This window comes from Rattus rattus, chromosome 2, assembly GCF_011064425.1.
Source record: "Rattus rattus isolate New Zealand chromosome 2, Rrattus_CSIRO_v1, whole genome shotgun sequence".
Lineage (NCBI taxonomy): Eukaryota > Metazoa > Chordata > Mammalia > Rodentia > Muridae > Rattus > Rattus rattus.
The window spans coordinates 100270413-100294585 of record NC_046155.1 but is presented as its reverse complement, the minus strand read 5'-3'; the positions used below and the strand labels follow the sequence as shown (position 1 = coordinate 100294585).

Genomic DNA, 24173 nt, shown 5'->3' with positions numbered 1-24173 from the left:
CTAGGATGCACATCCAGCCTGCAGTCCTCAGTGTGAGCACTTCTGAAGTCCATCAGCCTTCGGCTGCCAGGCCTACTTGGCCTCACACTACAGGCTGCTCTTCACCCGCCTCTGCACACTCTTGTAGAGTTTATCAAAACTCAGCAGAGCTTGCTTCCAAGGCTTTCCTAACTGTTCCACCTCCTTTCCACTTCTCCTGTGCCCTACGCAGGCATCTGTCATCACAGAAGACCCACAGGCTAGAACAGCGCACACTCAATGAACAGGCCCAGGACAGAGGCATGTCTCCTGACCTAGCGACACTGCACGGGGTTCCCTCCTCCAAGCTCAGATCCAGGCTGTCAATGCTTAGGTCCAGCTGGGGTTTCACTTGAGGCTCACGGCTCTTTAAGGCATCAGTTGCCACCTGGAATTTGCCCAGGTCTCGAAGCTGCTGGTCTGCGTGGGCAACCTTAGAAGTAAAATAAAGAGAAGCCTAGAGTAGGGGTGGCCTTGGAGAGGAGGCACGTAGTACAACAGCACAGGGCGAGGGGCTGCTGTTGAAACAGATACTCACCTGGGCCTCCAGGCTGCGCACCTGGGCTGTGAGGTGCCGGCAAGCCTGTTCGGCTTCCTTGGTCTTCAGCCCTGCCTGCTGCAGCTCACGGCCCAGACGTTCAGTCTCAGACCGCAGCTCCTTGTTGTCCTTCTGCAGCTGCTCCAGGTCTTGAAGCTGTTCCCGCAGCTCTTGGTTCTGCTGCTTCTTGGCATCGTAATGGGTCTTGGCTTTCTCCATCTGTGTGGACAGACAGGGTGTGTGTGAGTGGCAGAGCCTAGAAATGGTCAGGAAGAAGGGCAGAGCAGGCCGGCTCGTGGCCCCGCACCTGTAGCTTGTAGTGCTCAGCTGCCTGCTCCTTCTGGCTCAGCTGGGCTTGCAGCTCACTCAGCTGTGTCTGGAGGCGCTGGACCTCCTGCTGGCTTTCACCTCCCTGGGCCTGGAAAGCCTGAGAAATCAATCAAAACAAGGGAACTCTGATTACCCAAACCCACTGGCCTGCTTCTGCTGCTCAGTCTCCACAGGTCCTTCCCAGTCTTCTGAATAGATTCTCAGGACACCTAGGGACGCCTCAGTCCAATGCACACACTCCCAACCGCAGCCTACAACCAATTCCATTCTCCCTCCGAGACCGTCCGGCAGACAGTGTGCTGCCCGTCTGCTGGCTCTAAGGCTTCTCACAGTCCTGCCTGCCATCTGAGGCCGAGCACCAGGAATCTCACCCCTGTACAAGGACATTCTCTCTCAAGGGAACAGAAAGGGATCTTCTGAGAGTGCCCTGGTCTAGAGCTGAGACAGCTGCATGTGCATGTGCATGTGCATGCCAATGACAGGAACTCACTTCTCCAAACCACTTCTCCAAGAAACAACTTTTATCCTTGTTTTACAGAAGAGAAGAGACCAGGGATTTAGGCAAACTGACAGTACAGTAAACCTTGAACTTCATCCACCTACTCCAAAACTGGGGGTTGACTCCTTTACGACGCCACCACTGCCTCCTAAGGGAACCCTAACTCCTCATGAGGAGCAGCAGCTGGTCCCTGTATCTGCAGTGTCAGCTTGGTTTACCACAGGTACTGGGTGGGACTACAAAACTCCTCCATCTGCTAGCTCATAACAACCCTAAAAAGGGACATGACAAACCTGCTTACTGTTCACCACAGACCATGGACAAGGACGCTGAGAAGGAAACTGAAACCCGGAGTTCCTCTACCTGGGATCCACTATGTGCTACACAAGTCCCAGTGGAACTGGTGCCCGATTCTTTGCCCTTAACTAAGGGATGGGAAGCTTAGAGCTGCTAAAAGCAAACACTGGAACGAAGAAGGTAACAGAATTAGGAGCATTAAGTGTTAACTGCACTGGTCATTATGGCAAATGCCAAGTAATCCCAGGACTCTGGGTGGCATAATGGGATGGGGTCTCCCATCCCAAGGAGGGCAGGGACATGCATTCTAAGATTGAGAATTGTTGAAACTCTCAGCTCTTGAACCCCAACTACTTACAGCAGGGCTTTCCCACAGAACTTTCTGGGATGGAGGAACTTGTCCTATTCTGTCTTGCAGTCATTAGCAATTGCCCTACTGCCTGGGAAAGTGGCTAGGGTAAATCAAGAACAAACAAAGTAACCTGTTCTGAGGTGCTGGAGCTGAGCCTAGGTCTTCTGTGCACCAAGCAGCGCTCTACCACTCAACCAGACCTATGCCTTGATATTTTTAACTGAAAAGCGTAGTTAGCTGTAATAGAAAACCTTTCTGTGAGAGATCCCTGAAGACAAAAGCCAAGGTTTCTGAGGCCCAGGACGGGTTCCTGGGCAACCAGGCCCCCAGGGAGCACCTGCTCTGGCCTGGTACTGCCCAAGGGCTTAGAGAAGCTCTCCCTCCACCCTGGCGCTCTGAGGCAGAGGACAGGCCTGTCCCACGGCTGCCCCACCTTCAGCTTCTGCTGCTGCACCCTGCTGGCTTGTTCACTCTCTGTCAGCTTCTTATTCAGTTCCTCCACCTGAGGAGCAGAAAAGAACAAACAAGAAGATGAGGGTGGAATGGCTTTCTTGGTTTTCAAATAGACCGCATCTGCAAACAGCTAAAACCCAAGCAACTGGGCACAGCTATGAGGGATTTTTCTCAATTGGATCATTTGAGGCGGGAAAACGCACCTTAAGTCTGGGCCACACCTGGTGGCAGCTCACATAAAAGGACATACAAGGAAGTTTTTGCTCTTTGCCTGCTTGCCTCACTTTCTTGTTCTGGATATGCACAACCAGTCTAAAGATTTCTAAGTGTGCCTTGGGAGAATCAAACCAAAATTCCAGTCCTAGAAGGTGTCAACAGTTAAATTAAGGGCATTTATTAAGGAATGTGATCCTGTAGTTTGGTCTGGCAAGACAACGAACACCGCTGTTTCTCAGGGCCCTCCAATAGTTTATAACCAAACCTAAAACCAAGGAGCTAAATAACTTTGCTAATTCATTCAAGTATTCTGTGTGGGGCACCTGTGTGGGGTGGGATGTGAGGGTGTGGGGTTATGGATTACAACAGATCAAACTGAGTTCACTGATTCAGGCCCATGGAGGAGAGATTCTGGATTTACTATGAAGCATGCACAGTTTTTTAAGAAAAGGTGTCAAAAGTTCAAGGAAGCATTTGTCAAAAGGTGACCTATTGAAAAGGACCTGTAGATGCCTTATCTCCCTTGACTTTATGCTGCTGAGTACTTTCCAGCTCAGGGAAGCTGTAATGTTTGAGTGGATATGCTCTATCAAACTACGCCCTCCACAGTGAAAGGCCCCAGAAGACGCGTCCTCACTAATCCTGTGGGACAGGGATGGTGAGAGAGCGCCAGCATACTTTGTCATCTCCCTTTTATGTGCTGGGGCTGAGGGCGGAGCTGCTGCCGCCCAGTTGGATGAATTCAATGCTGTAGGTTTAACTGGGCCCAGGGGTAGGAGGGGCCAGGTGGGCACTGAACTGACAAAGGCAGAGTGACCATAGTTGTCCTAACAGGCAAGCAGCAGCAACAACAGGACGTTTATGATGTCGTGATTTGTGCAGAACTTTGGTACTGGATAATCAGTCATGGTGTTCCCAGGCATGGAAAATATAGGAAGCCTACTACATTTTTTTCTTTAGTCTGCATAGCAGAAAACTTCTGAGACAAATGAAAGAAAGGCTAAACTGGATTGTGGCAATGGGTTATCTTGGCCCGTGAACCAGACTTGAACCTGTTTGCAAACACAGAACACCTGGAGTGAAAGGATGACCAGATCCCCTGGAAGAACCTTGATAAAACATGTAAAAGTCCAGTCCTTCCCCATCAGGACCTACAGCCTTTTACAAGGGTAATTGTACACCAGAAAAAAGAAATAAGCCTACTTCCTGGGTCTAGTGGATACTGGTTCTGAATTAATGCTGATTTCAGGAGACCCCAAGAAGCACTGTGGCCCTCCAGTTAAAATGGGGGCTTATGAAGGGCAGGTGATTGATGGAGTTTGGGCTGAAGTCCAACTCACAGTGGGTCCAGTATGTCCCCAAACTCATCCTGTGGTTGCTCCAGTTCCAGAATGTACAACTGGGTCAGATATCCTTAACTTTTTTTTTTTTTTTTTTTTTTTTTTTTTTTTTTTCGGGTGGGATCGAACCCAGGGCCTTGCGCTTCCTAGGCAGTACCACTGAGCTAAATCCCCAACCCCAGATATCCTTAGAAGTTGGCAAAATTTGCACAGCTTCCCTCCCCTGTGGAGTGAGGGCTACGATAGTTGGAAGGTCAAGTGGAAGCCATTTAGCGTTGCCCCTCCCAGGGGAAGATGCAGAGGTGACGGTCCCTACCACACCTCCCTTTAACTCTTATCTGGCCAGTACAGAAGACAGACGGATCGTGGAGAACGACAGTTTGACTACTGCAAATTTAAGTAGTGACTCCAAATGCAGCTGCTGTACCAGCTGTGGCGTCCTCACTCGAGCAGATTAACGCACCTCCTGGTACCGTGTGTAGCTATCAATCCAGCAAATGCCTGTTTCTCAACAGCTGTCCATAAATACCACCAGAAACAAATTGCTTTCCATTGACAAGCGCAGCACTATACCTTTAGAGTTTTACCTCAAGGGTCTATCACCCAGCCCTGTGCCATAACTTAGTGTGAAGGGATCTTAATCACCCATCTCTTCCACAAAACATTATACTGGTTCTCTATATTGACAACATTAGGCTGACTGGACCAAGTGAGCAGGAAGTAGCAACTACTTTGGACTTGTTGGTAACACACGGGCATCCGAGGATAAGGAATAAATCCAATCAAAATTAAAGGGCCTTCTGGGTCAGTGAAATTCTTGGGAGTCCAGTGGTGGGGCACGCAGAGATACTCCTTCTAAGGGGAAGGAGGTTATTACACCTGGCCCCTCCCACCACCAAGAAAGAAGCAAACACATTCAGTGGGCCTATCTAGACCCTGGAGGCAGCACATTCCTCACTTGAGTGTGTTACTCTGGCCCATATTCCAAGTCACTTGGAAAGCTGCTAGCTCTGTGTGGGGCCTGGAACAGGAGAAGGCTCTTCAGATGGTCCAGGCTTCCGTGCAGGCTGTTCTGTCTACCACGTGAACCACATGATCCAGCAGACCCAACAGTACTCAAGGTGTCTGTCAGTGGGAGACAGGGGATCACTGAGGAGTCGCCTTTGGGGTTTTGGAGCGAGGTTCTACCATTCTCTGCAGACAAGTATCCTCCCTTTGAGAGTGCCTACTGTCTCCATTACCCTTACAGTGCCCTCTGCTCGCAAGCCTGCGTAGGAAGCATTACAGGGTGTGCCCTATGATTGACTGACTGAAAGAGAGAAGCCTAGGGCCTGGTTTACTGCTGCTTCTCTACATTATGCTGGCCGCATCCACAAATAGGCGGCTGCAGCATCACAACCCTTTTCTGAGACAACCCTGAAAAACAGCAGGGAAAGAGAAATCTTCATGTTGCGCAGAACTTCAGGCAGTACATATGGGCATCCACTTTGCTTAGAAGGAGAAATGGCCAGATGTGCAATCGTTCAAGATTCATGGGCTGTAGCAGACTGACTGGCTGGATGGCTAAGAGACTTGGAAAGAGCAAGAAAACCGCTATCTAGGAAGCATGAGAACAGACCTAAAAGGGTATGAAGATAGCTATGTCCTATGTAAATGCTAATCAAAGATGACTTCAGATGTGGAGTTCAATAATCAAATAGACAGAATGACCCATGCTATGGACCATCAGCCTCTCTTCCCCGGCCATTGCTGTCACTGCCTACAAGGTCCATGAACGAAGTGGCCACAGTGCAGAGATGGAGGTTGTACATGGGCTCAACAATACAGACCTCCATCGCCAAGGCTGCTGACTTGACTACAGATGCTGCTGAGTGCCAGAGCTGCCACAGCAGGATCGACACCAAACTCTGTCCTACTGAAGTAGATAATTATTCTGGTTATGGATTTGCCTTTCCTGCACAAAATGCTTCTGCCGAAACTGCCATCATGGATTTACAGACTAGCGTATCCACCATCATGATATTCCACACAGTACTGCTTCTGACTAACAAACTCATTTAGCAGCTAGAGAAGAAGTTCAACAGTGGCCCATGTTCACGGAACCCATTCGTCATAATCTCCACTATCCTGAAGCAGCCATTCTGATAGAATGATGGAATGGCCTTTTGAAGACCCAGTTACAATGCCTAGATGGTTGGGGTAGGGCTCTCCAGAAGGTTAGGTTTTCTTGACTGGATCGTCTGAGGCAGGATGAACCACTCTAAATCTGGGCCACACCTTCTGGTGGCCGTCCATATAAAAAGACACAGAGGAAGCTTTGCTTTTTTTCCTTCCTGCCCTCAATCTTGCTGGCAAGTTTATCCTACTGCCGAAGCAGGCACTCCTCTGCTGCTCTGGGACTCCAAGACAGACCAGCAGAAGCATCAGCTTTATGGACTGAACCACCACCAGATTACTTTTTCTTCCATCAAAAGACAGTTCCTGTTTAAACAGCCAGGCCATAGCATGTAAGCTACTGTACTGCTTCTCCTCCTGATAAATGCAGATCCAGTCAGTTCTGTTCCTCTGACTAAACACAGGAGGTCTAGACTAACCATTATTATCCTCAGGCCCTTCCTCTACACAGGTAACTCCCTGCTGCCCACAGGTTATCAGGGCCTGAGGTGGTCCCAAACAGATGCTACCAAGGTCACCTGACCAAACTCATTCCAGCTGAAGTCTCTGCCACCAAATTAAATGCCTGACCCTTCAGAGTGGGCATCTCTTCACATCTGACTGTGTCCTCTGCTCCCACGCCCAACCTGGAAAAATTGAGGCAAGAACAGAACATCTATGGGGTTGGAGAGATGAGTAAGTGGTTATAAGTGCTACAAGTTTCCCCAGCTCCGGAAAAAAAAAAAAAAAAAAGTTCTACAAGTTCTTGTAGAAGACCCAGGTTTGGTTCTCAGCTCCCACATGCCAGCTCAAAATGAACTATCACTCCAGTTCCAGGGGACCTAACATCCCCTTCTGGTCCCTGCAGGCAGCAGGCATGCATAGAATGTGTATATACCTACACATACACAAAGAATTTAAAAAAAAAAAAATAGAAACAAGACTCCCACTCTGGTGCTAACAGACATTGTCAAAGTACATTCATTTCTCCCTCCTCCCCCAAAATAGCCAAAGCAAAGCCCCCAGACCTCTTTCCACTCTCCAAGGGGTTAGGGATGCTAGCAGCATGGCCACTGCAGTTAGCACTGGGAGAAAAGAATGCTGGAGATAAGAGCAGGGCAGCACATACTCCCAAGCCCCTCCCCCAACTACCAAAGAGCATAGGGATCCTAACAGCCACAAGCAGCCATGTTTCCTCCAGGCATTATGGGAGCTTAGGCATGAACAGGCAGCAAAGGAAGAGGCAAAAGGCTCCATTGCTAACTGCTTGCTTTCCAATTTGATTATCCCACTTTGTTTTTAGAATGTCTGTAGTGGCTAGAAAGGAGAGGGTGTTCTGGGCCTGCAGAGATGGCTCAGAGCTTAAGGGCACTGACTGCTCTTCCAGAGGTCCTGCGTTTAACCACATGGTGGCTCACAACCATCCGTAATGAGATCTAGTGTTCTCTTCTGGCCTGCAGGCATATATGCAGGCAGATCACTGTTTACATAATAAATAAATCTGAGAGAGGGGGGGGGGGAGGGAGGGGGGGGGAGGGAGGGGGAGGGAGGGAGGGAGGGAGGGAGGAGGTTAAGAAAGTGCTCTCACTAAATATCAGCTCTGTAACCTATTAAGTAGGAGGACAGAGAGGCCTGAGAGGAATGAAGGCAGAGAGACCACAGGGCCCGTCTGGGGAAGACCCTTTCTACTTCTGTTCCAGAAAGCTCTGGGAGCGAGGTTCTGGGGTAAGGCTCCAGGGTGTACTGGCTGAGCATTCTGAGCAGGTCAGGTTCCCTATCCTCCGAGGGCTGCCTCATTTGTCATCTTCACACCCTGGATAACTTGGAGGGAAGAAGGGAAATAACCTAAACAAAGCCACATAAACCTGCTCTTCCTCTTGCATAAGTCTCCTTAACTCAAAACAGGACTGGAGGTTTGTGCCACAAGGACTGAATTTGTCGCCAGGATAGTGTAGGAGAGATGAAGCGATACCACCCCTTGTTTCTGATAGGTGAAAGGAAGGGCAGAGGGAGAGGCCGACCTGGGATGGACGGGACGAGGCCCCAGAGAGGGCCGATTAACACTGTACTCCTGGGCAGCCTGGGCCTGCCTTTCACAAACAGTTCACAAGAGGAGCCGGCGGAGCAAGCTGCAGCCGGGGTCATGCACCGACACTGGTCACCGCTTAAGCAGCCAGCATTTATCCAGAACCCCAGGCATTACCTGCTTAGTCTGCTCTCTGTGAAATACCTCTAGTTGCTCCACCTGTGCAGGGGAGAAGCAATGGAGACAGTGAGATGCAGCCACCGCCAGACTGACCTCGCTCGGGCTCTGAAGCAATGGAGACAGTGAGATGCAGCCACCGCCAGACTGACCTCGCTCGGGCTCTGAGACCTCCCCCATAAAGGGAGTGGGGGACACGGGGGCAGGCCAGCTGGAATCAGGTAACAGGACACAGGGGCCTGTGATCACAACACTTGGGAGGTGAAGGCAGGAAGATCAAGAGTGCAAGGCAGGGCTGGAGAGATGGCTCAGTGGTTAAGAGCACTGACTGCTCTTCCAGAGGTCCTGAGTTCAAATCCCAGCAACCACATGGTGGCTCACAACCATCTGTAATGGGATCCAATGCCCTCTTCTATGTCTGAAGACAATGACAGTGTACCCACATATATGAAATAAATAAATCTTTAAAAAAAAAAAAAAAAAAAAGAGTGCAAGGCCATCTTTACTTATATGGTGAGTTCAAGGTTAGCCTGAGTTACATTAGATCCTGTTTTAAAACACCAAAGAAACAAAAAGGTAGTCAACCTGACTCTTTAGATTCGACTCTCAAAGAAAAGGGGGCCATAGACATCGTCTGTTGGAGGGTGGGGGGTGACTGTGGAAGTTCAAACAGGATCTAACTATGCAACCCACATGCGGCCTCAAACTCATGATCCTCCTCCTGACTCAGCCTCCTACGTGCTGGGACTACAGGCATGCACCACCACTCGCTGTCATTAGCATCTCTTACTTATCTTTCTCTGCTACTCAATGAGTGAAGGCAGGTAGGCCACTGCGGTATCCATCTGGGGTGGAGGCAAGGGGAGGGCTACAGAATGCAGAGGACACAGCATGGACACCTTACCTGGGCAGTGAGTTTCTGCCTCTCTTCTTGGAACCTCTGCCTCTCCTCTAGGACCTTCACCTTGGCACTTTCGTACTTGGCGGTCATCACCTCCAGCTCCCGGCTAGTGCTCTGAGCTTCTTGCCGCATTTCAGCCAGGTGGGTCTCGGCATCAGTGCGCACAGCAGCCAGCTCCTGGACATACTTCTCCCTAGCTTGATCGAGCTCTACTTCTAGAAACTGCCGGCCCAGGTTGGCCCGTTCTCCCAGCCCCCGGTTCTCCTCGGCCAGCAGGCCATGGGCCTTCTTCAGCATGCTCAGCTGCTCTGCATAGCTGGCCTTTTCTGCCCGCAGCTGCTGGGCTGCTCGCTCCTGCTCAACAATCTTCTGCCGCAAAGATCCTAGCTCTCCAAGCTCCCGTTGAGCCCGCATTAGCTCTGCCTGCAGCCCGCCAGCCGCCTGCTTGCTCTGCTCTATCTCCTCCCGGAAGCGCTTCTCGGCAGCTGCCTGCTCAGCTTGCAGCTGCTGACAAAGGTGCTTGGCAGGCAGCAGCTCGCTCACCAGGGCCTGTGTGCTGGTGTGCTCCAGCTGCAGGGCAGAGAGCGCTTGCTCCTTCTGGAAAAACTTCTCCTGCCAGGCCTTCAATTCTTGACCCGATTCCTCAGCTCGCTCCGCTTGTGAGGCCAGCTCCTGCCTCAAGTTCTCAGAAACTACACGCTGCTTCTCTACCTCTTCTCGGAGGCTCTGCACCTCCTCCCGTAGAGCTGAGCTGCGTTCTGCTGCCCTGGCACTGCTGCTGGCTGTTTCCACCTGAAGCAGGCGCAGACGCTCTTCCAGCTTCTGGCTCTTCTCTGACTCAGCTACAACCAGGCGCTTCAACTCCTTGCTCTCTCCCTCCTTCTCTAGGACTTGGCGATTCAGGATGGATACCTCCTCTTCCAAGCTGCTGATAAGACTGCTCTTTCTCTCAGCTTCCTGCTGGCCACGGGCTACCTGGGCCTTCCACTCTTCCTCGGCTTTGCTGTGGTCCTGGGCTTTGGCACGGAGGGCTTGCAACTCTCTTTGAGCGGAGGCGGAGGCAGCCTGACTGTGCCCTAGCTCTCGAGCCTTCTCCTCTAACTGGCCCTGCAGTGTCTCCAGGGCTTTGTCTAGCTCAGCCCGCCGAGCACGCTCAGACTCCAGGCTGTGAGTCAGGCCTTCAACCTGCTGCTGCTGCTGCTGCCACTGCCGCTCTCGCTTACTGATCTCTGCCCGAAGAGCCTCCACCTCAGGGCCTGGGGCCTCTGCCTTCCCAGGTGTGTGCAGCTGGGATCCTGGGCCATCTCCTGAAGCATCTCCCCCCCTGGCACCCCCTGCGGGGTGCTCTTTCTCTTTCTTCTTCAGCTGTTCCAAGGTCTGCTGAAGCGCCTTCAGCTCTGATCTCTGAGCTGCCTCTTGCTCACGAAGTTTGGCAAGCTCTTGGTCTTTCCCTTCCTTTTCTGTCATGGCACGGGTCAGTGCTTCTTGTAAGGCAGCAAACTCCACACGCTGCTCATTGAGGGTGTTCTGCAGCCGCATCTCAAGTTCCGCCTTGGCTGCCTTCTCCTGAGCCAGGTCAGCTTGGGCCTGGCCCCGCTCCTGGGTCAGCTGTGCTACCTCCCTCTCCTGCTGCCCACGCACCTCTTGCTGCTGCCCCTGGCTCTGCATCAGTGCTGCCCGCAGCCTCTCCAGCTCTCCGCCCATTTGCTCAGCTTCACGCTGCACAGCCTTCAGTGCTGCCTGTGTACTACCCAACGGCCTTGCTTGCTCTTCCTCCCAGTCAGACTCTTGGTTCCCAGCCCTCGGGGGCTCTTTGAGCTCATGTGAGGCTGCTGCCTGCTGCTCACCTGCCTTGAGCACCAAGGCTTTCAGGCAGGCCACCTCCTTGTTAGTGGCAGCCATCTTCTCCCGCAGAGCTGAGAGATCATCTAGCAGCTTCTGTGCTCTCGCTTCTTTCTCCTGGACCTGCTGAAGGGCTTTGGCCAAACAGGCATGAAGCTGAGCTAGCTGACTCTGCTGCTGGCCTGTCTGGCCTTCACCGTGGATCTCTCCTGCCTCCTTCTGTTCTTCTTGGCCAATCTTTCCATGCTCCCCTTTCAAGGCCATCAGCTGTTCCTGGAACATGGCACCATACCTTGCCTCCTCTTGCTGTCTGGCTTCAAGCCGCTTCTGCCAGCTCTCAACCTCCCTGAGGAGCTGCTCACGCTCACTCTCAGCTCTGTGCTGAGCAGCTGTGGCCCCTGCCAGCTCACGTCGCAAGGCTTCGGTCTCGGCCTGATGAGCCTCTTCAAGCTGCTGTAGCCGGGCCTCCAGCCCCTTCCGCTCAGCCTTCTCCTGCTCTAACTCCTTCTGCTCCTGCTCCCGCTGCTCCCTCAGGTGTCGAGTCTCCGCCTCCATCTCAGTGGCGTGGCGCTGCTGCTCCTTCAGGGCATCGGCAGCCCTGCATTTCTCTTCTTCAAGGCTACCTCTGGCAGTCTTCAAAGTCTCCTCGAGGGCCTGGAGCTGCTCCTGGAGCTGGACCTTCTCCTGCACCACCTTTTCTCTCTCAGTTGCCTTTTGCTGCTGAGCCTTCAGCTGAGCCTCGAGCTCTGTCACGTGAGCTTGGGCCTGACGCTGTTCCTGGTGGGCAGCTTCAATGCAGGCATGGAGTTCTCCTATCTTTTGGCTCAGCTCTGCCTTTTCCCGCTGGGCCTGTGTGACCGAGGTCTGCGCAGTGTCCCTGGCTTCATTAGAAGCCTGGAGTTGCTGCTGCAGGCTCTCCAGCTTGGCATCCTTCTCCTTCTCCAATGTTTCTAGCTGCTGGCGAGCAGCATCCCGCTCCCTTACAGAGGCCTCTCGAGCCTCAACAATGGTGGCCAGTTGCTGGGCGTGGTCCTGCCTGGCTGCCTCCTGCTCCTTGGCTGCCTCTTCCAACTGCTGCTCCTTCAGCTTCAGGCTGCTGCCCAGCTGCTCCACCTGCTGGCGGAGGCCCTGGGCAGCCTGTTCTTGCTCTTGCAAGGTCTGTAACATCTGAGCCTGTTCCTTTTTGGCCTGTTCTTTCAGGCTGGTCAGCTCTTGATCTTGCTGCTGCAGGGTGGCATTCAGTGCTGTCAGAGAGGCCAGCTGGGCAGTGAGCTGAGCCCCCTGAGCCTGGGAGGCTTGCTCCAGCTCCTCTTTGGCCTGGCTGAGGTTAGAGACGGAGCTCTGCAGGTCAGCAACCAAGCTGGCCAGCTGCTGCTTCTCTTCTTCAAAGTGGCTCCGCTCAGCAAGCAGCTGGGCTTCCTGTTTGCCACGTTCACACTCCAGAGTCTCTACGCGGGCTTGGAGCTGTGTGTTGTCTGTGGCAAGTTTGGCTGCCTCTTGTTTCAGGGTGTCCAGCTGTTGGGATAAAGAGACAAAATGGGGATCAACCCTATCAAAGAACACCAAGAATCAACCCTAGCAAATTGCCTTACTGTTTCTGTCTATTCCTACCTGCAAGGCGTCACCCAGCACCTCACCCTTCTCCAGGGCTGGGCTCCCCTGCAGCTGAGCTGCTCGATCCTCCAGCTGGGAAATCTTCTCCTGAAGGATCTCACTCTTCTCTTCCAGACATTTCTGGGAGTAAGCAAGAGACCCATGTGAACAGAGTACAACAGCCATCCAATTACCAGAGACGCGATCATCTTGTACCCAAGATTTCCCTTTGCCCTGGCTCAGAAGAAAATCCTCAGAAACCATAGGACTGAGCTGGGAGTAATGGCTCCCCAAAACTCAAGAGACCGAGACATGAAAATGAAGATTTTAAAAACCAACCTGTGCTCCCAGACCCTGCCTATCAACAGAACCACAGGTCTGACTTCCTGAGAACCTGACTTTCTTTTTTTTATTTTTTTTGGTTCTTTTTTTCAGAGCTGGGGACTGAACCCAGGGCCTTGTGCTTCCTAGGCAAGCGCTCTACCACTGAGCTAAATCCCCAACCCCAAGAACCTGACTTTCTACTCCCAATTACACGGGTAAATTTAAGTCAAAATGTGCAAAGCCTACTTACTTACCACGTAGCCTTCCTCAGACGAGCCTTGAGTCAGACACTAACCAAATGCCCAAAACAATCCCGGGCATCTACGCCAGCCTAGCTTCATCTGTCCCAGCCCGGCGCTGGCCCCCCCTCAATTGTGGGCGCAAAGCAACATGATGGGTATGCTCTGACCTCCTGACCCACCCAGGGGCTGACGGGGAGTCTCTACTGTCTCCTTCACAGAAAACACTCATGATCCCAGACTCTAAGTGCTATACCCAAAAGCTCCCAGGTTAGGAAGTGGCAGAGCTGGGCTTAGTAACAACAGTAATGCAGATTGGACATCCCTAGTCTGAAATCTGGAATCCAACAATCCCAAACTCCAAACTTTCTGAGCTCTAAACATGATACCAACAAGTTTTAAAATTTTAACAAATCATTGTGGCAGAATCTTGTAACTCTGGCACACAGGAGACAAAGACTAGAGGACAGGGTCCAAAGCCAGCTTGGGCTACAGAGGGAGGCTACTTTAAGAAAACAAAAGTTCAGAGTGATTTAGATGTTAGACAAAGGGATGAGCAACTTACAATGTCTATGCAAATACTGCAGAATAAAACACCTATCCCTGATATCCTTCTGATATCAAGTATTTCAGCAAAGAAACCCAACCTGATATCACAACTAATTCACTAAGAGCTTACGAGTTACCCTTCAATCACACAATAGTTAACAAAGCATCAGTCCCCTCTGAGACTCATTAACTTTTCCAAGACCCACACTTTGCACATCACAGAGGCCTCAGGTACACTGCACTCAGCCTGTCACCACACACTAGCAGACTCTCAGAAGGCAGCTCCAGACCCAGCAGTGTGATGAACTCCACGTGGATAATGTGGCCAGCTCCCGAGAGAGGGTTACCTTATCCTGGAGGGCTGTGCTGAGCTCACTTTCCAGATGGGCCTGCTTCTCTGCCCACTCCTGAGAAGCCTTGCTGTGCTCCTCTATCAGGTCGTTGAATGCACCCTGCAGTTGTTGCAAGTGGTTTGCAAACTCTCGCACCTGAGAAATAAGCAGGGTGAGAAGTTGGCACTTCCCTCCAGCAAGTCCTTGAAACCCAGACCTTGGGGCCTCCAATAATTCTTCCCCACCTTCAATCCAATCACAGCCAATTACACCTCTATTCAGAAACACACATCATCACTTAGAGCTGCCTGAGCACCCTTCCAGGAACTAGTAATAAGGAAAGTGACTAAAGCCTCAAGCCAGGTTCTAGACCGTCTTCTCAACCTTCTTGGGGAAACTTCCAGACCACCTCAGCCCTGAGGGGTTTCTACGCATAGCCAGCCCCACTCACCTTAAAGGAAAGGTCCCCGTTCTCCTCAGAAAGCTGGCTAATCTTTCGATCCATCTGGTTCTTCTCGGTCTTCAGATTCTGACACTGCTTCAAAGTCTCGTGCAGACGCACAGTGAGGCTGCCAGGAAAGGAACCGTGAGAATGGTGTGATTCCCCACCTCGCCAGCAGGGACTGGATGTGGGAAGGAGGGCAGGGCGTCCTACCTTTCATTCTTGCCACGGAGCTCCTCAAGCTCGCTGGGCTCCTGGGGGCTGGCTGCCTGCTTCTCATTCAGCAGAGCCAGGTGGTCGATGCGCTGCTGCATCATGGCGATCTGAGCGTCTGCCCAGGACAGGGAGGACACAGTCAGCAAAGGTCCAGGGACAGAAGAGAGCAGAGGAGGCACAGCATCCGTGCCACGGCAAAAGGGCATGGGACAGAAACTAAACCCAGGGTCTACAAGGTCAGACTGACATTTGTGACAGCAATGGGCTTGACACTCCTCTGTCAACAGAAGGGACACCATAGCAAGCCAAGCTGTCACAGGGCTTCCCCGACGTAAATCCCAAACGCTCCCCTTTACCAGTGCCCACGCACTCGACGGTACCTACCCTTCTCAGTGAGGAGCTTGAGGCTCTCAGACAGCTCCAGCTCCAGCTCATCCCTGTTGTTCCTCTCATCTGCCAGCTGCTTCTTCAGTCGCCTCATCTGGAACTGTGGGGTCTGCAGGATGTCGCCCACAGGGGAGGATGGAGACCCTGAGAGGAAGCTAAGGAAGGAGGAGATGGTAAAGACGCCAGGGCAGGTAGGAACGGGGTAGCACCAGTGGCCGTAACGAACACTGGCTTAGGAGGCCAATATGCCTGGGCCTACATGCCATGCTACCTCATGTCTCAGTACATGACCCAGAGAACCTTTTCTTCTCCCTCCTCCATGCTCAATTCCCTGGCTTAGGAATGCAAACATGTATTTTCCAAAGAGGAAGGGATTTCCATAAACGGGGAACTGCTCTGCTCTTGAGAGAGAGCTAACTTATGACAGATCCCAAGTCTGCCTAACAGCTTAGCCTCCAGAATACAAGGACCAACTAGAAGGATGTGAAGCCACCAACCTAGGCCCAGGACATACTTGTTCTCACTGGAAGATGAAGCAATCCTCTGTATTTCTAGGAAGCGAATCTTCCTCTTGGCCTGGTGGCTGGGTGGAGAAAGCTCTTCAGAGAGGGTGCTGGGGTAGGTGGAAGGAACTACAGGTAAGAAGCAGACAGACAAACCAAGAATGGTTAGTCAGGGGGTGAGCAGCTCTTCACCTTCTCATAACAGACACACTACCTTAGTAAGTGTGACTGCAAGGACACATGCAAACTGAAGAGGCAGTTCCCAGGCAGAGCCTGACCCATGAGACCAAGGTCGTTAACTAAAATCCAGATACAGGGTTTCCACTTCCTCAGAGGAAAGTATTCTAAGAGCACGGTAGAGTGAGGCAGTTCCCCTCATACTGAGAAACTGGAACAGGTCCTATTGTCAATGCTGCAGAGGCACCAGGAGAGCCCAGTACCAAGTCTGCCAAAGACCCTAAGAGCCTGTGTTGGTGCCACCATCTTCTGTGGAACTTTTCCACCCCCAGCTCTCATATCACTAAGGTATAAAATAATCTCTTCTCTTGGTTCCCATGACCGCTTTCTTAGGACTTTACCACCTCTAACCACCCCTCTTCTCTCCCTCCCCAGAGATTTGATGGGCCCTCTTTGCTCCGCCCCCAGTGCCTGAATATTCAATGACTGACAAGCTGACCTGCAAATCTGCATCTGACCCAGAGAACGTCCTTGCATTCTAGACTCCCATTCTTAACATCCTCATCTCATGAACCTGAACAAGTAGAATCCCAAATTCAACAGCTAAAAGAGAGCTTGCCCATAACTATGGCCTCAGAGTCCCAGTAGCAGCAGCTGACCTGCTCATGACACATGGCGAACTCTCACCCTGTGAGACACTTGGCATGTCTTCACTTATTCCCGGGACTTAGGCTTACTGGGTTTATGTACCTGACTCCCACCTAGAACACGAGGTGCACGAAGGGAAACCTTTTTCAAGGTTTCCAAAAGATGTTTAACGTCAACTTCTAAGCCTACAGTTTAAAAGACAAAACAAGAGCATGGAGAGACAGCTTAGCAGTTCAAGCAGACCCAAGTTCAATTCCCATCATCCACATAAGGGCTTACAATTGTAAGTTGTTACTCCAGTTCCAGGGGAACCAATGCCCACTTCTGGCCTCTGGGGCACCAGGCACAGACCTGGTGTTCCGACATACATGCAGTCAAAACACCCATACATAGAAGATAAAATAGAGCAAAATAAAGACAAGTAAAAAGGCACACAGAGCAATATGAGAAGTAGGAGTCAAGGTCACTGAATGCAGATGAGATCAGGATCAGTCACAAGCACTGAGAGCTACTCTCAGGCAGCGTGGAGTCACTCCAGATGGTCTAAGGTGAGCACACGGCTCAGAAGTCACCCTGCATCACACGTGACTGTGCCACGCTGAGGTCAGAGGATCCTAGCAGTCCTCTGCTCAGACATAGTGGATCTTCCCAAGTGGCCCTACTCACCTTTCTCTAAGAAATTCTCTAAGTCCTCAGTAAGGTTAGGTGAATCCTCGTGATCCAGCATAAACTTCAGGATGACAGCCAACTCAGCCTATGCCACAGAGAGAGAAAAGGCCATCACTGTGGAGCAGGGACGACATTGACGGGAGGGCTCGGGACCTATCCCAGCAGTGCTAACCCCTGGGCCTGCTGGGTCCTTTTTAACCCATAAAGCTGAAGCTGCACGGCCTGCCCAAAACACGCTGGCTCTACGTGTTCTTCCCTCCCGGAAAGCTTTTACGGATAACTTTGCTGACTTCTTGCAAATAACCCCTGGCAAAGGAAAAACCAAGTGGCGTGGCAAGAAGGCACATAGGGACACACACCCAAAGGCTGCAAATCCTACACTGTCTCCAAATACAGGACAATTCAAAGCATGTGTACTGAACAGTCTGGGAATGACAGTACCAGCAATGTCATTTCCTTCTTTGCAATTAAACATTTTCTCCTTTTGCTTTTTAAACAATATTACAAATATTACCTTTTTAGAGAATAATAATTTTTAAAGAATAATAATTTTTAAAGAGAAACATTTGGGTGAGGGAAGCCCAGGCTGGGCTGGCAAGTGAGATGAAGGCACAGACGCCTACCTGAACCCCATATTCAAACTGCTCCCAGTCCCGGGGGTTTCTGGAGCTCATGGTGGAGTGATATAAAAACAGCATTACCATCTAGAAGGCAAACGAAGGCACAGTGCTGAGTGACAGGTCTCTTTCTAATGCTCCCAACTCAGAGCTGCTCTGAGTCAGTCTCTTTCACAAGTTCCCATTCGCAGGCCAAGCCACCACCCTTCATAACCGCAGGCAGAGAGATGGTGCAGTGGTGAGAGCACTGGCTACTCTCCTAGAGAACCAGGTTCAGTTCCTGCAACCGCATGACAACTCCCCCACTTCCGGATCTGCATCCTCACCCTCACATAGACACACCCGCAGGCAAAACACCAATGCACATAAAAGAAGTCTTTTAAAAAAGGAGACAATATTTTTTCCAAAATAAATCCAAGGGCTCACAAGGCAGTGGTGACTCACAACTTAATCCCAGCACTTGGGAGGCAAAGGCAGTGGATCTGAGTTTGAAGTCAGCCTGGTCTATAAAATGAGATCTAGGACAACCAGAGCTACACAGAGAAACCTTGTTTCTGAGATGACGATAACAATAATAATAAAACAAATAAATTCAATTCAACTGATGCTCGCAGTGCAGAAAGACAGGTGTCACAATTTCTACACAGTCGAATTCCTCAACTTAAGGAATCATGAGCATAAAACTAAGGACTATCTCTACAGACCAGGACCCAGCAGAGGAAATGAAGTCAACTAAGCTTGAAAGAAAAACACGATGACCACTGAGTGAGGACCAACCCTCCATCGTGGGTAGCAGTGTGGTCAAGTCGAGTCGTTTGTCAAAGATCACAGGCTTACAGAATCCTTAGACAAAAATGGCCTCTGGATCAACCAACTGGCTGGCCTTGCCTCCACATTTGAAGAGTCCCAGAAAGAAAGCACTCAGCACTCCTCTAGGTCTCTGCCACCCAAGTCTGGAACCCCACAGGTACCTTGGCCAGTTCCATCTCGGAGCCCTCCATCACTTTCTGCACAGATACCAGGCATTGTGTAGATGAAGGATGCTTCCGATTTTCTGCAATGACAGTCATATAGCAAACAATAAACTCTCAAAACTTCTCAGCTTCAGAAACAGAAGCACAGTCTCCAAGGAGACTACCAGGCAGAGGGCCCCTTACTCCTAGCTCTCGTCACCTGCCCTATATTTGCACCTGAAGTCAGCTCTACTGTGGGACAGCTCAAGTGTTCCACTTGAGTATTAGAAGAAAGCCACTAGAGCATCAGCAATGATAACTCTGGTCGAGAGTTATCTACACGTACCTGTCAGCTCATCAACTCTCTCCCAGAGCCCGAAGGAAGGAGCCAGAGATCTGAGATCATTCTAGAGCCCTGTCTCAACTAAGTCTGAAGAGAAGGTCTACAAGTGAGTCCAGTAAGAGAAACTGAGGACACTGTGCCCGCCCTTATGCTGCCAGAGCCATTTCACAGTAGAAAAAAAATGTCACCTGCTCTATAATCTCTTGAGGTAGAAATGGCAGGCAAGCTGTTCATTAAAGATGACAATTCTGTGATACAAAAATGACCAGGGAGTGGGAGCTGACATGCACTGTGCCCCAAGTTCCACAAGCATTCTTATTTAATCCTTCTGCTAACCAGATGAGCAATTATGATTTGCACAATACACAGAGAACCTATGTGTTTAAAAAAAAAAAAAAAATGGCCTCTGCATCTTTACCTCCTATGTAAGCAATTACCTAAGAATACTATTTTTCTTGCAAGGGAAAGGAATTTTCTTACAAAGCTAACATGAAGCCTTTCTTCCCTTTCTCTTCAAAATAGGAGGATCACAGTGTTATCAATTGTCTGATCTATCTGGACCTGACTTGGACTCTAGGACTGAAGAGACATTTTCCTTAAAAATAAGCTGGTGGTGGAGGCACCTCAAGATTCAGGGAGGCTGACACAGCTGTCTTTCTGCTACAGCTGGGGACTCTAAACCTTCCTGAAGCCAGACACCCATGACTGAGTTCCCAGGTCCCAGAGCTGGAGCTGACCAGCTAGTTAATATACTCACTCTGTAGAAAACTGCAAACAAAGTCTAGTCTTTCCGGCAGTGGCTGCTGTAGGATTTGTTGCCCCTCTTTAGTGTCATGGCTAAAACAAACAAAAAGCAACCATTAGGACAAGAGTACCCGCCATTTTTGCCTCCTGTTTCCCTACAGCCTCCCTCCCCTTCAGGCTCAGTCTGTTCTAGGCCTGGAGGCAGTGGAGAAGTCTGAAAAACACTACTTTACTCTGACGAAAATGTATGGTGGGTAAGAAACGCAGCCTTCGAGCACAAGATTCTTCTATAAAATATGGCACTCTGACAAGCCATTGCAATACAACAAAGTTTAGTGAGAAAGCTGGGAGGAAATGGCACAAATAAATGCGAAGCTATGTTAAACGGCCTAGAGTGGCTCAACTCTAACATGTCAGAAAACACGGGAAACATGGCTAAAAGTAAAGTGGGAGAGGACCATGGAAAGAGACAACAGGGCCAAAATCGGAAACAAAATGGGTGAAGCCAAGACTCTGAAATGACAGTACAAAGTTCTCACACTCTACTGTAGGCACAGACAGAAATGGCTGAAGACTCTAAGAGGTGGTACTAAGGAACAATCATTCTTCCTCAAATTATCCAACAACCAACGCATAGAAGCGAGAAGAAACAAGGGAGAGAGTGTGATGGTTTGTACATGTTTGGCCCAGGGAGTGGCACTACTAGGATGTGTGCCATTGTTGGAGTAGGTGTGTCACTGTGGGCATGAACTTTAAGACCAACTTTCTAGTTGCCTGGAAGCGAATTTTCTCCTAGCTGCCTTCAGAACAAGAAATGTTAACTTAGCTTCTCCAGCCTCACATCTGCCTGGCACTGCCATGCTCCTGCCTTGATGATAATGGACTGAGCCTCTCAACCTGTAAGCCAGCCCCAATTAAATGTTGTCCTTTACAAAACTTGCATTGGTCATGGTGTCCGTTCACTGCAATAAAACTCTAACTAAGACAAAAGTTGGTACCAGGAACTGGAGTATTGCTGTGATAGGCCTGACCATGCTTTTGTTTAGAAGAATGTGGCCGTTATGGGGCTTTGGATTTGGAAAGCAGTGGAATCCTTTAAGTGGGGCTTAATGGGCGATCCTAGTAGGACTATGGAAGACTTTGTTGCTGAGAGTGATTTGAAGGGTGCAAGACCTGGCCCAAGAGGTTTCAGTAGAGAAGAATCTCAGTATATGGCATAGAAACTGTTTTTGTGGTATTTTGGTGAAGAATGTGGCTGGCTGCTTTTTGTCTAAAGAGTAACAGCCTGGTGTAACTTCTGTTGGGTGGTTACTACTGTGCTTATGAAGAGCATTCTAATGAAAAGGAGTGAGCTGAGAAAGGACAATGGAAAATGTATGGTTCAAGATTAAAGGGGCACCAGGAAGTGAAATGGAGCTGAAGCCTGTGTTCAAGGATATTACATTAAGGGAGTGGTGACACTGGGGCAAGACCCCACTCAGCTAAGTTTAGGTCCAGGCATAATACAAGGTTTAATCCCAGGAGGCAAAGTCAAGCAGATCTCTGAGTTCAAGGCCAGCCTAGAACAGAGCAAGTTCTAGGTAAAGAAAACTTAAGCACAGGCTTGGTGGAGCACACGTTTAATCCCAGTGCTTAGGAGTCAGGCCTGCAGACCTCTGAGCTCAAAGTCAGTCTACGGAGCAAGTTCCAGGACAGCCAAGCTTAGGCAGTGAAGGCGTTGGAAAACACAAAGCTGGTGATAATGTCATAGAACAAGGGGGCCATGTTCTAGCCCCAGCAAGGAGCAGAACTCAGAAGCTTCACCATGTGGCTCTGGCTTTAGAGTCACGAACAGAAATGACTACTGGGACACTGATGCTAGTTAGCTGGGGCTAAGAAATAAGTGGTGATTAAAAAGAGACCAGCATCACTGAGGTGAAATCTTCTGGGAAGTGTTTAATGAGAGCACAAAGAAGCTGTGTCTAGAAGTAGCCAAGGTTGTACCTCATGCTGCAGCTGACTTGCCTTGATCGTGGTATCTGTTCATAGCAGTAAACCATAACTAAGACCATAAAACTCTTAATACTGCCCCTGGCATAAGTAAATCAATACGGAACTGTCCTGGAGCCATGGTTCAACTATCCTGATGCTATGTCCCTGTAATATAGTTCCTCATATTGTGGTGACCTCCATCCGAAAACTATTTTCATTGAGACTACATAACTATAACTTTGCTACTATTATGAATTATAATATGATTATATAATATATAAGATATCTCATATGAGTCCTATGAAAGGGTGGTTCACCACCCCCAAAGTGGTCACAACCCACAGAGTGAGAACCACTTTCCTAGAGCCCATCCCAGACTGCTCACATCTCTAAACTATCAGGAAGCTGTCTAGAATGACAGCTATCTAACTTCCATCACCCTCTCAAGCATTCTACAGAGCTCACATAACCATGCAGCGGTACCACTTAGAACCGCCTGCCCACTCTGGCTGCTGATAGAAAGGAAGGCATCTAGTGTGCATTCAGGACATCCACGGTGACTCAGCACTTGAAGGACAGAGAGGAGAGGTCAACATAGTAAGACAAATACCATGCCCTTAAGGGAGGGAAAAAGTCAAGTTGAGTGTACAGCTTTTCTCCCAGCACTTGGGGGGCGGAGGCAGGTGGATGGATCTCCATGTGGTCTACATAGTTAGTTCCAGGCCAAAAAAGGCTACATAGTGAGACCCTGTCTCAAAAAAAAAAAAAAAAAAAAAAAAGTAAAGGGAGAAGGAAAGAAGAAATAATAATAATCAGGCTTTTACAGTAAATTTTGCCGCTCAAGTCTCAAAGCTATCAGAGAGAGAACCACCTTGTCCCTTTAGACTGAACAAATAAAAAAACAAAGAAGAAAATCCTCGGGAGCCGATGCCAGTGCATTTTCCCATTAATGAACAAACAAACAGAAGCGCCCAGGGGCCTGCCAATCTGCACTCCCTGTCTGAAGAACAAACCTCCTGATTTACAGCAGCACCAGTAGGACCATCAGAAAGGCAGCAGTCACAGCATCCTGTTTCCCAAAGGAACTGCTGTGTCTTCTTGTATCTGACATGGAGGTCAAGCCTAACATGAGATCTCAGTGTCTGGTAGTCTAAGGCTAACTGGGCAGCACTCTATAATAGAAAATGGGTACTGAATTTCTCTTTGAAGAAATTTCCTCCAGGAATAAACCTAGAGTGGCTTAAGCAAGGATAAATCCACATCCTTGCTTCTGGACAGTGGAGTAGGAACTTCCTCACAAACATTCCTTCCTGAAGACTGGCAAACTGTGCACAGACCTCCAAAGATCCACTTTGGCAACGTTGTCTGTCACCCATCCCAGCATGAACCCTTGGGAGGTGTAACTGCCTGAGTCACTTGTGCTCCCGTAAGGAACTGGTAAACTCATGGGCTCACCACAGCAGACTGGGACAGACGACTTTGTGGCCTGCTGCCAGCACTCTATGAGGTACTTGGCCATTTCTGTGCGTCTTCCCAGGAGAAGTTATACAACGTGGACCACCTATTGCTTTTGCAAACAAGTCGAGGAAATTTATCTTTCCTTTTTCAAAATAAGCTTTTTTGTGTGTGTATGGGTGTTTTCCCTGCATGTATGCCTATGCACCCTGAGTGACTCGTGCCAGCTGAGACAGAAAAAAAACCATCAAATCCCCTGGAATTGGAGTTATAGGAATGTGAGCCGCCATGTGAGTGCTGAGAACTGAGCCCAGTTTCTTTGGAAGATCAACCAGCCAAAGCTCTCAATCGCTGAGAAGTCTCTAACCCAGAAATTCAGTTTTTCAAAAGCAAAACATTCTGTATCTATTCTGAATTCAAAATAGCACACACTCACCCTAATGTATATTACAACACAAAGGGCATTTATTTATCTGGTTGCCTGTCTTTTAGTGATGGTAAAATTAAATAGTAGGGTAGGTATTGCCAGACTAATAGACTTATTCACCACTGATGACAAATTTCAACCACTTTATTATTGCTTGAAAATAGTATTTTTAGTATACATATTTATATGTATATATATATATAAAATATACATACATTAGATAGATAGATAGATAGATAGATAGACAGACAGACAGACAGATGGACAGATGGACAGATGGATGTACGTACTTAAAGATTCATTTATTCTTAAGTGCATTGATGTTTTGCCCGCATGCATGTCTGTGTAAGGGTACCAGATCCCCTGGAATTGAGTTACAGATAGCTGCGAGCTGTCCTGTGTGTGCTAGAAATTGAAAAGCAACCAGAGCTCTGGAAAAGC

The 24173-nt window shown here is 49.6% G+C and overlaps 1 protein-coding gene across 1 annotated transcript in view; it reads right to left on the bottom strand.

Moving 5' to 3' along the window:
- The window catches only part of Numa1 (nuclear mitotic apparatus protein 1), a 44692-nt gene that overhangs the window by 4681 nt on the left and 15838 nt on the right, over window positions 1-24173 (bottom strand). Inside the window, exons 4-19 of the mRNA XM_032893119.1 lie at window positions 19893-19972; window positions 18811-18893; window positions 17846-17926; window positions 17220-17307; window positions 15740-15857; window positions 15223-15380; window positions 14836-14953; window positions 14632-14749; window positions 14196-14336; window positions 12755-12877; window positions 9305-12658; window positions 8401-8442; window positions 2468-2536; window positions 864-983; window positions 557-775; window positions 294-451 (exon numbers count right to left, since the gene is read on the bottom strand). Coding sequence (XP_032749010.1) covers window positions 294-451; window positions 557-775; window positions 864-983; window positions 2468-2536; window positions 8401-8442; window positions 9305-12658; window positions 12755-12877; window positions 14196-14336; window positions 14632-14749; window positions 14836-14953; window positions 15223-15380; window positions 15740-15857; window positions 17220-17307; window positions 17846-17926; window positions 18811-18893; window positions 19893-19972 — 5070 coding nt within the window. The remainder of the gene's footprint in view (window positions 1-293; window positions 452-556; window positions 776-863; window positions 984-2467; window positions 2537-8400; window positions 8443-9304; window positions 12659-12754; window positions 12878-14195; window positions 14337-14631; window positions 14750-14835; window positions 14954-15222; window positions 15381-15739; window positions 15858-17219; window positions 17308-17845; window positions 17927-18810; window positions 18894-19892; window positions 19973-24173) is intronic.